The following is a 16,946-nucleotide window of genomic DNA, read 5'->3' on the forward strand; positions in this document are numbered from 1 at the left end:
GAATAGGTTACATCATGTTAACTTGTTGGCCAAAAGTGTCCCATGGAATGTCCCCACAAAAGTCACATGCCATTGCCAAGGATATTATTACTGCTGTCCTTTACCAAAGTGACAGTAAGGTCTTATTGCTGATACCAATTGAACATGAAGATATCTAGCTGGTTCCCAGCTAGATAGCTTCACTCCTACTGACAAGAATTCACACTGCTGGGAAGTACTTTGCATGGACTAGAGGAGAGAAATGAATAAAAAAGAAAATCAAACCAAACCAAACCAAACCAGAGAAAAAGTTCTTTGCATTTTATATAGACTATATTTTAATAAATCAATGTTGGAAGGTATTGCTAGCTGGTAGAGTATGTAGTCTGCCATAGTCTGGCAGATTTCTGTAAGCTCTGCAACATGGGAACTCCCTCCCTCCCTCCCTCCCTCCCTCCCTTCCTCCCTCCCTTCCTCCCTCTCTTCCTTCCTTTCCCTTTCCTCCCTCTCTCCCTCCCTCCTTATCTCCCTCTCTCCCTCTCTCCCTCTCTCCCTCTCTCCCTCTCTCCCTCCCTCCCTCCCTCCATCCCTCCCTCTCTCCCCATCAATGCTTCCTGTTCTCTACTTAGCCTTACTGGAGAATGTCACTGGGCCTGGAGGACTGACCTTATCTATAAAAGCTGTCTCTAAACCAGATGCCTGATTTATCTTAATCTTGACCCTTGGCACAGATCCCTGCTAAGAAGACTTGTGCTAAGTGCTCTGCTATAGGACCCTACTGCTGCATACAGAGCCTTTTGATAGGAATGTGCCCCTTACTTAAATTTGCCTTTGTCCCCAGGCTACCCAACCCATCATATTCCTTATCCTTTGGAATAAACCTGTCTCCTGCAGGGCTGCCTCTGTTTGTGCTCTTGGGCTCCATACAAAGCTTTCTGTTGCCCTTCTGCCTCTTTCGCTTCTTGGATGATGGCTGACAGGCCAAGAGGGAAGGAGGACCCCCACAAATCACCATGTCCTGATCTCTGTTCAACCCCAATGAATGTCTGTCCTATGGTGAAAATTCAAGCTTGCCCTGCAGAATGTTTGTTCCCTTATTTATTTAGTGGAGTCTAGAGATATTTCCCTCCTTTCACCCTGTCTCCCATCTTTTCTTCTGTTCCTACTCATTGCCAGCTTTAGTTGCTTCTGCAACTCACCTTACTTCCATTTCTCTACTGCTAGTCATTTCCCCTATACTCTGTGAGTACTGAAGGTTTTTAAATTATGTGCCACAAAATTTAATGGCTGCCAATGACCTTCCAAAAAGGAAGAGATCTTTGATTTTCGCATTTAGGACCTTATTATACTTCACTATTATGGATTATTCCTCTGATCTGAGTGTATGCTAGAGGTGTGGGAAAAGACAATGGGCATTTTCAGCAAATCAAAGTGATATTCATGGATGGAAGCTACAGGTTTCTTTTTAATCTGACATTAGTCAGGTCTGAGGTTCCTTTTGATGGTCTCTGGTATTACCTGTGGCTCTACATGACTGATGGATTTCACCTTGTCCACATAAGTAAAAACATTGGTAGTATATGGTTTTGCCTGTGGACAAATATTCTGTGTAGTATTCAGTATTTATTTTTAGAGAACTGAGAAGGGACACTAATTTATTCATTCTTCTCTATATATTTATAGAGTACACCCTGCACATGCCAAGTTTAATTGTTTTAAGTGCTTCGGAAGTAGCTATGCAGAAAACAGCCAAATCTCTTTGATGTTACAGACTTAGAATGAGAAGCATGTGTGATATGTATGAAAGAAGACATTATAAACAATAATGTAAGATTAATCTCCTGATGGAAAGTATGGAGAGTTCATAGCACATAGGATAGATTTTCATGCTTTTCTAATGGAAAATACAAAGATTGGAAGGAATAAATTGTAGGTAACACTGGAGTAAAGGTGATGTGAAGGAAGAATGGCGAATAACAGAGCAGGAAGGCTTAGGTTGGGCAGGAGATGGGAAGGCAGAGAAGAGGGGGGAGCTTGACGAGGGATAACTAAAACTAAAGACCTTTGAGAAAGTCATGTGTAAACTACTGTACAAGCTTCTTAAAATAGTTTCATGTATAAAATGAGCTTAAATTGAAATACATTATCATTTGGAGACAGTGTTTCTCCTAGACATCACAGGCTATCAAATAAAAACCTAGAACCAAGAATGAATTACTTTTTTGGAGTTATTAGACAATATATATCCCATAGATCTTCCAATATTACAGGCTATTGCTACTGCTCTTGATTATCAATAAACTTGGTGATTAGATCCTGTTGAGAAGGTACCAATTATTCATGTTATAATATGGAGAAATAAAGTTTATGTCTATCTAGAAGCTTATTGTCTAGGATTAAAAAAATTGTCTACATATGTCCATTTTTGTGTTTACTTCCTTTATTCCTTGCCAATTTTATATTTAGAACAATGGACTTAAATCATGTCCACCTATATACAATTCCAAATTCAGAACACTCAGACCTGAAAAGTAGGTGTGATAATTTTACTTTCGTTACATGAAGTCATCATAAGCATTAATTTCCCTCAGCATGATTCAAAGAGTGGTAAGAAACTAATCCTTCCCTGATAGCTGTCTCTCAACTGTTCTGTGTAGTTAAAGAGATAGCAGTATGTATCATTATTTGAAAATGGGTCATGTCTTGTATAAGAATTTGGGAGGTGAGTGTGGCATTTTCCAGCTTTTATATTGCTAATAGAATATGCATGCTTTCAAGAAGAAACTGAAGAATTAATTTCATTGAGGTGTAAATTGTGAGAGCTACAATTAATGCTAACCTGGCAAGACATATCCACTAGTACAATATTGTTACAAGTGTTCTGGGAGTAATAAACCAATGACTGCTTTTGGATTGGATTTCAGGCTTGCTCCAGAGACAAAACTCATTCCTAGCTTAATTCTTGCTACAAACTGCTGAGGCTAGATAGGTCACAGACCTCAGAGAAGTACTAATGACTTTTGTTCTGCTATGGATACAGCAGTAAACTAACTCAATTGGTGCATTTCTCAACCTTTATTAGAGATGCTTCTTTTAGCAGTAGATGGTTATTAACATAGGTATCTATAGCTGGTCAACAGGTAGAAAACAAGATACCATAAATGCTCAGTCCTAAATGGGAACTCCATATCAACCCCTTTTCCCAAGTCTCAAGGATCATAAGGGGAGTAGTGGTTGAAAATTGTAAGAGCCAGAAGTGATAGATAACTACATTAAAAGAGCATTTCCAGATTGTGCTCAAGGACCTCATAGTGGTTACAACAGTACCCATAACATTTGTCTAAAATCAAGCCTGATAAAAATCCAAGGATGGAGTGGGTGCATTGAAATGAATTCTACCTCTAGCTGGGGAACTACTGGCAGTTGATGGCTACTGTAAGAAATATGGTTTGTTTCAAGGATGCAGCCCCTGAGAGGCTACCTACTCTCAAGTAGATGACTTTATGCTCATATAATAAAGGTAGTGATGAGTTGAGTCAGTGGGTTAAAGGTACTGAAAAGAAGAGATGATGTTAAGAGGGAATATGGTAGGAGGATGGAGAAACACCATGGGAGAAGGAATCAGGGATGAACACATTGTGTTTATGTATACAATTTTCAAAAAATAACAGTAACATCAAACAAGAGTGTATCCCTCCAATAAGCCAATGTTATTACTATTGAATTAGTTTGTAGGCAACAAAGCAACAAAGCCTGATCTCTGGAGAAATACTTAGTAATCACAATCCTTTCAGTTTTACCTAGGTCCCCAAGATTGTAAACTCTTAAAACCCTCTTGGGTCATTACCTGGTGACTCTTGTGGCATCAGTAGATGTTATTTACCAACCTCTGGGATAGAGAAGACTTTCTGGGAAAAGTCACCAGTGGAAATCATGAACTATAACTCATGGCTTTTCAGAACCTGGAGGAATGAGGGCTCAAAATTACCCATTACAAAACTAATTTTCCCCATCCCCAAAGCAAACCTAGTAAAAACAGAAACAGTATTTTTTCTAGTGTCTGCACCTTACAGCTCATCCATTCCATGTGTATTTTCCCCTCTGTGAGAGAAGAGTAGATTTCCTAAAGTGACTTGAGAGTACCCTGGACACAGAGGTAAGCAATGAATTCAATGCATGCTTTTTCCTCCCAAACCACACAGCAATCCTGTGCATTGTCTTTTCTTTTGAGATGATAACTGAGCCTGAATTGGGAGGTAGATTGTTGAGGTAGAAGAACAGAGATGTTTCAGAGCCAGAACTGTCATTGTTGTCTTGAATCCCATTCTCAAAGAAATGGCCTGTTCATTATGTTAATTTCTGTATATGAACTCAGAAAACAAAACAAAAACAAAAACAGAAACATCCCATAGAGAAGTTCTTGTTTGAATTTATCATTCGATTGTGGTTCTTAATCTCATTCGAATAGGGTAGTTTATATAAGGCTACAGTTGCATTTTAATAGTACTATTTAATGTTACTGTTCTCACAGATATGCCCCAGGAAACAATGGCCTCAGAAAATGACTCTTCTGTGAAGGAGTTCATCCTTCTGGGCTTGACACAGCAGCCAGAGCTCCAGCTGCCTCTCTTCTTCCTCTTCTTGGCAATCTATGTGGTCTCCATGGTGGGGAACCTGGGCTTGATCATTCTCATTGTTTTGAACCCTCACCTGCACACGCCCATGTATTACTTTCTCTTCAACCTTTCCCTCACAGATCTCTGCTACTCGTCTGTTATAACCCCTAAAATGCTGGTGAGTTTTGTGAAGCAGAACATCATCTCCCATGCTGAGTGCATGACCCAGCTCTTCTTCTTCTGCCTCTTTGTTATTGATGAATGCTACATTTTGACAGCCATGGCCTATGACAGATATGCTGCCATCTGTAAGCCTCTGCTTTATCAGGTCACCATGTCCTATAAGGTCTGCCATTTGATGATGGTGGGTGTGTATGTCATGGGGTTTGTGGGTGCAATGGCTCATATAATTTGCATGCTGAGACTGACCTTTTGTGATGGCAACATCATCAATCACTACATGTGTGACATACCCCCTCTTCTGCATCTCTCCTGCACAAGTACTGCCATTAATGAGCTTGTGGTTTTCATTATTGTCGGTGTGAATGTCACAGTACCCAGCTTGACTATTTTTATTTCTTACATCATGATACTTTCCAACATCCTTAGCATCCCTTCTGCAGAGGGTAGGTCAAAAGCCTTTAGTACCTGTGGCTCCCATGTCATTGCTGTTTCTCTTTTCTTTGGAGCTGCAGCTTTCATGTATCTTAAACCTTCTAGTGCATCTTTGAATGAAGATAAAGTATCTACCATTTTTTATACCATTGTGGGCCCAATGCTGAATCCTTTCATCTACAGTATAAGGAATAAGGATGTCCACATTGCACTGAGGAAAACCATGAGGAAAAGCATATTTGCCTAAGTAGTAACTGTATTTTATTATGGGAGTAAATCTTAGGAGGCATGAGGTTTACAAGAAGATAGAAGACCTGAGGGACAACTCATTGGCAGACCATTTGATTACATGCATGAAGTCCTGAATTTGACCCACAGTATTAAAAAAATTCAATGGCTATAAAAATTATAATAACATAAAAACCCAATTGTGATTATAGTATAGAATTAAAATTATTTAACATCTTTCAAAATTAAGTTAATTAGCAGTGAAATTACAGAAGTAAAGTGTAGGGGTCCATATAGTTGGCTCTGTTTCATTTTGGATCAAGGTCAGATAATTCAAAGCTGTCCTTAGTAAGTCAGAAGACCTAAAGGTCTAAGACATGGCTACAGTAAGATGTTCAATCTTGGCCTTTTGTGTCTTATCTAAATAACAACAGACATGTTCTGAGGTTTGTTTACTCTTGACACTCCAGACAAGATAATGAGAAATTAAGTCTAAGGTGTGGTCATCAAATGCTTGGAGAATTAAGGAATAAGTCTGTTTGTTCCATGTACATGATACCATATTCCCTTTTTTGGTTGGGATACTTAAGAATGATAAGGATAAACTTGGGGTGTTCAGTATTCAGGGGAATGCCCCCCTGACTATCCCGTGTCTCTGTCTTTTTCTTAGTGTCTTTACCTGCCCTTTTTCAATTCACACTCCCCCTCTCAAGTATGAAACAGCCAGTCGGTTGGATTCAACCGAAGCCCCACAAACACAGGTTTCAACAGTAGACAATGAAAGATATTAGGTCATCATCCTTTTTGGGTAGAGTGCATAGTTTATTCTATATTTTTCGAAATCCTAGCATGTTTTTGTCCTTATTGAAAACTAAGTATAGCCATCTACTAGTATATTCATACTGTAGGCTTAGAAATCACAAGGGCTTAAGTACAAAGTATTGAATGGTATTATATTCAGAAATGATAAGGTCATAATATCTTTTAAATGTACATTTTGGTATAGCTTCACATGTGTTTGAGGGATAATATGCAGGCCCTCTTGCATTCTAGGCTAGTGATCTTCCATTAATCTACATCTAGAAGTCTTACGTTGCTGTACCACTGAGATAAAAATTTCAGTAGTCTTAGAGACAGTGTCTCATTTATTTGGTTAGTAACCCTCTGGGGATATTTGTAGGTGAGTTCATTTCAAAAGGTGCTTTGTTTCTCAGAAGGTTCAAACAAGGAGGGGAGATGCTCTTTTCATTCTGGTCTTTTCTCTTTAGCTTTACATGAGTTTGGGAGAGAACAGTTGGTTATTCTGTTGTTAATCCAGTACCTGAGGACTGAAATTAAAATTCTTTAGATCATTCAGTATTAAGGGCAGGTATGGTCCTGTTATGTCTTCATTGAGGAATTTGGCTAAGCAAATTTATTAGTTACTAGTAGAGAAATTTTGTCTTTGCTCAAATAAGTCATATAATCTTAATTTATTCACAGTCAGTTATTTTCCTTTAATAGTTTCCATCATGCAGTTTGTTGAAGTAATAAATATAAACTGAACATTTGTCCTATTTTAGACATCAAGATATGTAGGCTTTAGTTAAACATTAAAAACACAGCCAGACATTATACACAGAGAGTGTCTAAAGTGAATTGCTTTATCTGGTCCCTCTCCTTGTAGCTCAGGGAATCCCAAGAATGAGGGGCAGAAGGACTGTGTAAGTCAGAGGGAAAGAGAACTCCAAAAAAACACAGTGCACTGAATCAACTAAGTAGGGCATATGTGGGCTCACAGGCACGCAAGGGGTCAAGCATGTGTCTTGCAGGAGTCCACACCAGGTCCTCTGTGCATATGTTGTGGCTATTAGCTTGGTGTTTTTGTGGGCCTCCTAATTGGGGGGGCAGTTGACTCGACTCTTTTTTTTTTTTTTTTGCCTGCTCTTGGGAGGCCTTTCACCTATTGGTATGCATTGTCTAGCTTTAGTGTAAGGGATACAAAAAAAAAAAAAAAAAAAAAAAAAAAAAAAAAAACTGAAGGCTACAGACCATTAAGATGGTAAAAAAAAAAATTTGGTTTTGTAAATTTTTATTAGAAAAATTACTCACAATGTTTTCAAGAAATGTAATTGTACTGATAACAACTGCCTTCTTAATTTTGGGTTGGACATTAGGAAGGGGTCTTCAGAGGTGTCAGGTGACCTGACTGAAGGCAAGATTGCCCTCGGAACATCTCAGCAGATGGAAGGACTGAGAGCATCATTTCAGATGTGGGAACGGTCTTTATGATGATCTGGAATGGTTATGGGAAACAAATGCACACTATGGAAGAAGGTGAAGCAGAAACGTGTGCGTAAAAAAGTGTGAAAAATAATTAGTAAATGAGGTTGAATTGGGGCTTTGTAAGATAAAAGAATGGATGTCAAGGAACACAATAAAAATCCAGGTGATACCAAACACACACTGGGCCTTGTTTTCTTCCTTCTTCTATATTCTGCACCTCAGTTGATTCATTTACAACCAATCTTAGTGAAATTCATGAAGCAACACATTTTAGCGACAAACATTTTCATGTTCTGTAGGGTGCAGGATGATGTTTCTTTGCTAGTGACACACAGTTGAAAAACTTGTCAGTGTTGCTAGGTGCCAGCTGAGGCAGGAACAGGGTAGGTGACTGTCCCTTGATTTTGTCTCATCCCTTCCACCTCAGTAAACTGAGTCAAATGGAAAGATCAGTGGAACTGTTCTGGTTTTGAGTCTGGATTCTGTAAGTTTTGATTATTTGTCCTTTAAGTCCTAGATTCTGCACAACAAATATTAAAACTGTGGTGATAAACATGAAAAGCTACACATTTTCAAAGTGCTACAAATTGCATCTAAATATCATATTCAAAGGATATAAACATGACTTTTTTTTTTTTTTTTTTTGCTTAACTTCCCTGAAGTCTGCCTCCAACTGCTTATTTTTCTTTGGTTTAACACTGAGGCAGGGTTGTATTTGTAGCTCAGGGCAGCCATGAAATTAGGCTTTTGAGTATTGAGGTTGTAGGTATGTACTACTTCTCCTGACTTAACAACTTCTCTGTTGATGACAGCCTCCTGGTAGTTCTACCACAGGTGTCATTGCTAATATCTACATAAGCTACTGATCATAGCTATTCATTTCTCTGTTATTAAAATTAATTTGGGAGAATTAGTCCATGTTAATTTTCCCAAGCTAATACACAGATGGAGTTAACTCAGTGCTATTGAAGATTCATATATATATATATATATATATATATGAAAAAGTATATTTAATATCAAAATTGTGAGATCACTTCAAACTATAATATAGAATGGACAGATACTTCTGTCACATATATGATACATAGAACATGTGAGCATATTTAAAAGTAATTAAGGAAATAGATATATGTTATACGTATTTGCCACTTTGAGTGGATGTAATACTTTCCCAAGTCAGAAAAGCACTAAATACACAGGAATATACCTTCAGTTTGAAAGGATTTTATTGGTAAAATTGTACCACGTGGTGATATTTTGTTTGTGATCTAACAAATAAAGCTTGGCTGAAGATCAGAGTGTGCAGCTAAGCCAGTAGTTAGCCATATAGACTAGGCAATGTTGGTACACACTTTTAATCCCAGTACTAGGGAGGCAGCAGCAGAGGAAACTCTATGAGTTCAAGGCCACACCGGGCTACACTAGATTGATCCAGTCTCAAAGAGAAACAGAGCTCACATCTCTTATCCTAGACCTTGGGATCACATGCCTTTAGTCCCATTACTAGGAAGTTGAAGACAGGAGTGATAGGGCTGGGAAGAGAGAGGAATATAAGGTGGGAGGAGACAGGAGCTCATCATATTCAGTCTGAGGATTCTTAGGGACAGATCAACTATTTGAGGATTTGGTAGAGGTAAGAAGGGAACTAGGAGAAAGAGAAGGGGAGGAGAGGAAAGCACGTGGGACTAGGAAGATTGAGTCAGGGGAGGAATAGACGACAGAGATAGATAGATAGATAGAGACAGAGAGAACATAAAAGAGGGAGCCATTATTGGTTTGAAGAGAAAACTGAACCTAAAGAAATGTCTAGAGACCTACAAGACTGACTCCAACTAACAATTTGAGCAACAGTGAAAAGGCTACCATAAATGCCCTTCCCTTATAATGAGAAAAACAACTAACTTATCCACCATCATGGAGCCGTCATCTAGTACCTGTTGGAAACAGAAGCAAACACCCATAACTAAATACCAAGTCAAGCTAGAATCCAGATGCAGAGGGAGAGGACAAGACCAGGTTGCAGAAACACATAGAGACAGCTGACTTGAACAAGGAGGAGCTAATGGTCCCCCAGACTGATAGCTGGGAATCCAGCATGGGACTGACTGAGACCCCCTGAACATGGGGCTCAGCTAGAAGGCCTGAGCAGTCTAAAGGACCTCAGACAGTGGAACCAGGATGTATTTCTGGTGCACAAAGGACTTTGCGGGCACATCCCCCCATCTAGGGATTCTCCTTTAACCCAGAGACAGGAGAGAAGTCCTAGTCCCTACTTCAAATGACTTGACAGATTTACATGATCCCTCTTGGATGGCATAGCCCTACATGTGGGGTGTGTGGAAGATGAGAGGGGAGGATGGTCGGGGTGCATGTGAAGGGGGAGAGAGGGAAAGAGGGAGGGAGAGAGGGAAAGGGAACTGGGATAGATATGTAAAATAAAAATAAATGAGTAAATAAATAAAAGAAGTAGTTGCTGGCTGCTCTGCTTCTCTGATCTTTCAGCATTAACCCCTATATCTATTTCAGGATTTTTATTATTAAAACCAACTAGTATTCTTACTAAAGGACCACTCTTCTCTCTCTCTCTCTCTCTCTTTGAAAATTTAAATTAGAAACAATTTTGTTTTATATATCAATCCCATCCCCCCTCCCATCCTCCCATGTCACCCACTGACCCCCGTCCCAGTCCCATTCCCTTTCAGCTCCCCAGGGAGGGTGAGGCCTTCCAAGGGGCATCATCAGAGTGTGTCACATCATTTGGTGCAGGGCCTAGGCCCTCCCTTGTGTGTCTAGGCTGAAAGATTTTCTCTCTATGTGGGATGGGCTCCCAAAGTCCATTTGTAATTAGGGATAAATACTGATCCACTACCAGAGGCCCCATAGACTGCTGAGGCCTCCTAAGTGATACCCATGTTCAAGGGGCCTGGGGCAGTCCTAAGCTAGTTTCCTAGCTACCAGTCTGGGGCCCATGAGCACCCCTTGTTCATATCTGATGTTTCTGTGGGTTAGCCCAGCCTTGTTTTGACCCCTTTGCTCATGACTCCTCATGAGTTCAGCTCAGTGCTTAGCTGTGGGTGTCTGCTTCTGATTACCTCAGCTACTAGATGAAGGCTCTAGGACAGCATTTAAGGTAGTCATTATCTCATTATAGAGGAAGGTCATTTAAGGTGGCCTGTCCACTATTGCTTAATTTCTTACTTGGGGTCATCCTTGTAGATCTCTGGACATTTCCCTAGTGCCAGATTTCTTCTTAAATCTATAATGACTTCATCTATTACGGTATCTCTTTTCTTGCTCTCCTCTATTCTTCCCCCAACTCAATCTTCCTGCTCCCTCATGTCCTCCTTCCCCCTCCTCTTATCCCATTCTCTTTCTCCTAACTCTCTCCACCCTCCCCTAACACTCACAATTTGCTCAGGAAATCTTGTCTCTTTTCCCATCTCCAGGAGACCATGTATGTCTCTCTTAGGGTCCTCCTTGTTTCCTAGCTTTTCTGGTGCTTTGAATTATAGGCTAATAATAATTTGCTCTATGTCTAAAATCCATATATGAGTGAGAACATACCATGTTTGTCTTTTTGTGACTTAGATACCTCACTCAGTATGGTTTCTTCTAGTTTCATCCACTTGCCTGCAATTGTTTTTTATGCTGAATAGTACTCCATTGTGTAAATGTAACATATCTTCTTTATCCATTCTTCAGTTGAGGGGCACCTAGGTATCTTCCATGTTCTTGCTATTACAGATAATGATGCTATGAATATAGTTGAACAGATGTCTTTATTGTATGGATGTGGATCATTTGGGTATATGCCTAAGAGTGGGATTGCTGGGTCCTGTGGTAAACTCATTCCCATTTTCCTGAGGAACTGCCATACTAATCTCCAAAATGGCTATACAAGTTTGCACTCCCACCAGCAGTGGAGTGTTCCCCTTTCTCCACATCCTCCCCAGTATAAACTGTTGATGGTTTTCACTTTAGCCATTGTAACAGGAGCAAGATGGTATCTCAGAATTGTTTTGATTTGCATTTCCCTGTTGACTAAGGATGTTGAGCAATTTGTTAAGTGTCTTTCAGCCATTTTCGATTCCTCTATTGAGAATTCTCTATTGAGTTCTGTACCCCACTTTTAAATTGGATTATTTGTTGTTTTGGTAACTAGCTTCTTGAGTTCTTTGTATATTTTGGAAATCAGTCTTCTGTCAGATGTGGGGTTGTTGAATTTCTTTTCCCATTCTGTGAGCTGCCGTTTTGTCTTGTTGACTGTGTCCTTTCCCTTCTCAGCTTCAGGTGGTCTGTGCTACTGGTGTTGTGTTCAGGAAGCAATCTCTTGTATCAATTCATTCAAGGGTAAGTACCTCTTTCTCTTCTAAGAGGTTCAATGTGACTGGGTTTATGTTAAGGTCTTTGATCCATTTGTACTTAAGTTTTGTGCATGGCGATAGATATGGATGCATTTGCAATCTTGTACATATCAGCATACAGTTAGGTCAGCACCATTTGTTGAAGATGCTTTCTTTTTTTGCCATTGTATAATTTTAGCTTCTTTGGCAAAAATCATATGCTCATAGGTGTGTGGGTTAATATCAGTGTTTTCAATTCAATTCCATTGGTGTACCTGTCTATTTTTGTGCCAATACCAAGCTCTTTTCAGGATTATAGCTCTATAATACAGCTTAAAGTCAGGGATGGCAATATCTCTGGAATTTCCTTTATTATACAGGGTTGTTTTTACTATCCTGGGTCTTATGTTATTCCATATAGTGTTGAATATTATTCTTTCAAAGTCTATGAAGAATTGTGATGTAATTTTGACAGGCCTGTTTTTTATTTTACTTGGCATTTTTTGTTTACTGCTCTTAATATTTCTTTATTCTGTGTGTTTGGTGTTTTGATATTATATGGGAGGGGACTATTTTGTTATTTACTCTATTCAGTGTTCTGTAAGCTTCTTGTATTTTCATTGGCATGTCGTTTTTAGGTAGGAAAGGTTTTCTTCTATTATTTTGTTGAATATGTTATTTGTACCTTTGAGTTGGAGTTCTTTATCTTCTTCTATATCTATTACTCTTAGCTTTGGCCTTTTCACGGTGTCCCATATTTCCTGGATATTTTGTGTTAGGGATTTATTGAACTTAAGATTTTCTTTGGTCAATGAATCTACTTCTCCTAGTGATCTTCAGTGCCTGAGACTTTCTCTTCCATCTTATATTCTGTTGGTTATGCTTGCATCTGTAGTTCCTAATCATTTACCCAGCTTTTTTATTTCTATAATTCCCTCAGAGTATGCACTTTTTATTGTCTATTTCATCTTTCAAGCCTTGAACTGTTTAGATTGTTTCCTTCACTTGTCTAGTTGTTTTATCTTGGCTTTCCTTGCTTTCTTTAAGAGATTTATTTCTTGCATTTTTTTTTTTTTTGTTTTGTGTTTTTCTCCATTTCTTGAATTATTTTTTGGTTTTTATCCCGTTTCTTTAAGGAATTTTCTCATTCCCTCTTTGAGGGTCTCTATCATTTTCATATTTTTTTTAATTTTTTGGTTTATTGAGACAGGGTTTCTCTGTGTAGCTTTGGAACCTGTCCTGGAACTCATTCTGTAGACTAGGCTAGTCTTGAACTCATAGAGATCTGCCTGTATCTGCCTCCCAAGTGCTAGGTTAAATGTGTACCACCACTGCCTAGCTCATAAAGTTGTTTTTAAGGTCATTCTCTTCTGCTACATCTTTGTTGGGATGTTGAGGTCCTACTGGTGTAGAGTCTTTAGGCTCTGGTGGTGTCATACTGGTTTTTATGTTGTTGAATGTATTTTTGTATGTCTTCCCATCCCTTCTTTCATTGGGTGCAGGTGGGGTCTCTTTCTCTATTGGTAAGTATGGGTCCAACTTTCTCTTCCTGTGGGTGCAAGCAGGTCCAATATTCTGATGGCTCTCCTGGTGGGTGCAGTCATGTCAGAGACACTCTGACATGTAGGTGGTGACAGGACTAGCACCAAGATGTCAGCAGACTCTGGTTGGCTTGGTCTCTTGAGTCAAGTTGACCTGCCCACAGTTCCCATGCCAGGAGATCCCAAAGAGGGCAAGTGGGAGGTGGGCCTGAGATGGCCCCAAGCTGTCCTCTTGCCTTGGGTGTGTATGTGTGTGTGTGTGGGGGGGCTCTAACCATTCTTATATACTAATTTACTTATTCACTCATTTCAAGGCAATTATGCCCAGGACATCAAGATAACCACAAATCATAGGAACTAGGTCATTATATCTGAGCCTCTTGTACAAAGCGTCGCGTGCACAAACACACACACACACACACACACACACACACACACACACACATTGTTGAGTCATCTGTAAAATAGTAGTGTATATTACATGTAACAGAATCTCTTTTTTTATTAAGAATAAAAGAGAAATTCAAAACAATGGATTTCAGGCCCCTGTGGATTCACAGCTGCCCTTTCTCTCTTAGTGATATGTCATATGCCATCAAGTCTCACTAATCTTGATGTTGCTGTCTCAGTGTAGTTCCATACTGTCTTCACTTTCCTTGCAAAATAGTGAATATTATATAGATGTGTTCCTGCATGAACTTTTGTTGGTGTCCCATTCCCCAGGACAGTAGACTACAATGGTATCAGGTTCTTAATGGTGTGACTAGTTAAAACTCATTTAAGTTTATTTGCAATAATGTGAAGGTGGACCCTAAGTCAATCTGACTAGTCCTTATGAGAAAGAAGTGAGGATACATAAATATCAAGAGAGGACATACACATAAGAAAGGGCCTGGTAACATCACAGCATAATCAGAGTCATCTGTAGACCAAAGAGAGAAGCTTCAGAAAACACATGTCCACACTTAATGAAGGACCCCAGAGCTTCAAGAAAATGACCTCCTCTAGTTTACATCATCTACTTTATTGCACTGAAAAAAAGGAAAAACCCACAACAACAACAAAAACAAAACAAAGCAAACAAACAAACAATCCCCCCCAAACCTAATGTTAAACCTAAGCAAGTGACACAGTGGTAAAAATGCAGTTTTAATCTTTGCGTGGCAGATATTAAACATAGGAGTTAATACATATCATGGTGACCTTGAGCCCTTCCTTTGGGTCTTGAACTGATCATCCAAAGCTGTTAGAGTTATAGGCATGTAACACCAGGCCTAGGCACTTTATATTCTTAAGAGCCTGTAGTGAGAAAAAATAAAGTAGAACAAACCAAATGACCTTGCCTGTTGTGGTATCCATACTGTAGTATATACTGTAATCCTACACATGAGAGTCTGAGACAGAAATATGACCAATTCAATATGTTCTTGACCCAACCACATAGTAAGTTCCAAGCTAGTATATAAGGAAATTGTATCTTTATAAACCAACAAACCAATTAACCAACCATCCATCCATCCATCCATCCATTCATCCATCCAACCAACCAAACAAACAACTGAAACAGAAAACAAAACAAATAAGACAACCTCCCCTAAAAACTGAAACCAAAACCAAAACCAACCAACCAACCAAACAAACAAACAAAAAACCAAAGAAATACTGAATATAAAGCCAAAACTCATTTTTAAAATACTTCATTTTATGATTTTTTGAATATATTTTTCTGTGCCTTTGAACTGGAATTCTTTTACTTCTATTCTTGTTATTCTTAAATTTGGTCTTTTCATGGTGTCACAGATTTCCTGGATGCTTTTTGTCAAGAATTTTTTAGATTCAACATTTTCTTTGACTGATGAATCTATTTCTTCTATTGTGTCTTTAATGCCCAAGATTATCTTTTCAGTCTCTTGTATTCTGGTGGTTATGCTTGCATCAGTAGTTCCTGTTTATTTACCCAGAATTTCTATTTCAAGAATTCCCTTGGTTTGTGTTTTCTTTATTGCCTCTATTTCAATTTTCAAGGAAGTAAGCTTCACTCAAGAAAACACAGACAATAGATAATCCCACAGCAGCAAATCTTAAAGAAAATAAACACACACCATTACTACCACCACCAAATAATAACAATAATAATAATAGGAATTAATAATCGCTGATCATTAATATCGCTCAATATCAATGGACTCAATTCATCTAAAAAAAAGACACAGGCTATCAAAATGGATCCAAAAAGAGGATCCATTCTTCTGCTGCATACAAGAAATACACCTGAACTTCTAAGACAGACATTACATCAGAGTTAAGGGTTGGGAAAAGACTTTCCAATCAAATGGACCTAAGAAGCAAGCTGGCATCTATTCTAATATCTAACAAAATAGATTTGAAACAAAAAGAAGTCAAAAGAGAAGAAGAGGGACATTTCATATAATTCACAGGAAAATTCATCAGGATGAAGTCTCAATTCTGAACATTTGTGCTTCAAATGAAAAGGCACACACCTTTGTAAAAGCAACATCACTAAAGCTTAAATCACACATCAAAACCAGCACACTAATATTTTGAGACTTCAACACCCCACTCTCACCAATTGATAGTTCTGCCATACAGAAAATTAACAGAGAAATAAGAAAACTAACTGAATAGAACATTCCACCCAAACACAAAAGAATATACATTTTTTCTCAGCATCTCATGGAACCTTCTCTAACATTGACTACATACTGGATTACAAAACGAATCTCAACAACAGATACAAACAATTGGAACAACTCTTTATATCTTATCAGATCATCATGGCTTAAAGATAGAATTCAACAACACAAATTCCAGAAAGCCCATGAACTCCTGGAAACTGAATAATACTCAACTGAATCACCTGGGGTAAAGGAAGAAATAAAGAAGAAATTAAAGGCTTCCTGGAATTCAATGAAAATGAAAGCATAACATACCCAAATTTATGGGATGCTATGAAAGCAGTGGTAAGAGGAAAGTTCATAGCACTAAAAGTCTACATAAAGAAGTTGGAGGAATCTCACTTTAGTGAATTAGCAGCATACCTGAAAGTTCAAGAACAAAAGGAAACAAACTCACTCAGGAGGAGTAGATGCCAGGAAATAATCAAAGTGAGGGCTGAAATCAATAAAATAGAACCAAAGAAAACAACACAAAGAATTAACAAAACAAAGAGTTGGTTCTTCAAGAAAATCAACAAGATAAACAAACTCCTATTTAAACTAACTAAAAGGCAGAGAGAGAATATCCAAATTAAATCAATCAGAAATGAAAAGTGGTACATAAAAACATACATTGCAGAAATCCAGAAAATCATCAAGTCATACTTCAAAAATCTGTAA

At 38.5% G+C, this 16,946-nt stretch overlaps 2 protein-coding genes across 2 annotated transcripts in view; one reads left to right on the forward strand and one right to left on the reverse strand.

Moving 5' to 3' along the window:
* Spa17 (sperm autoantigenic protein 17) overlaps positions 1-12,076 on the reverse strand; it is a 380,810-nt gene extending 368,734 nt beyond the window's left edge. The window contains exon 1 of the mRNA XM_051197115.1: positions 12,065-12,076. The gene's annotated coding sequence lies outside the window, so the exon portion shown is untranslated. The remainder of the gene's footprint in view (positions 1-12,064) is intronic.
* Positions 4,513-5,457, forward strand: LOC127231530 (olfactory receptor 145). Its single transcript, XM_051197111.1, has one exon. The coding sequence runs from the start codon at positions 4,513-4,515 to the stop codon at positions 5,455-5,457; it is 945 nt and encodes a 314-aa protein (XP_051053068.1).
* Positions 12,077-16,946: the final 4,870 nt, after the last annotated feature.

Source organism: Phodopus roborovskii, unplaced genomic scaffold, assembly GCF_943737965.1.
Source record: "Phodopus roborovskii unplaced genomic scaffold, PHOROB, whole genome shotgun sequence".
In the NCBI taxonomy this organism is placed as follows: domain Eukaryota; kingdom Metazoa; phylum Chordata; class Mammalia; order Rodentia; family Cricetidae; genus Phodopus; species Phodopus roborovskii.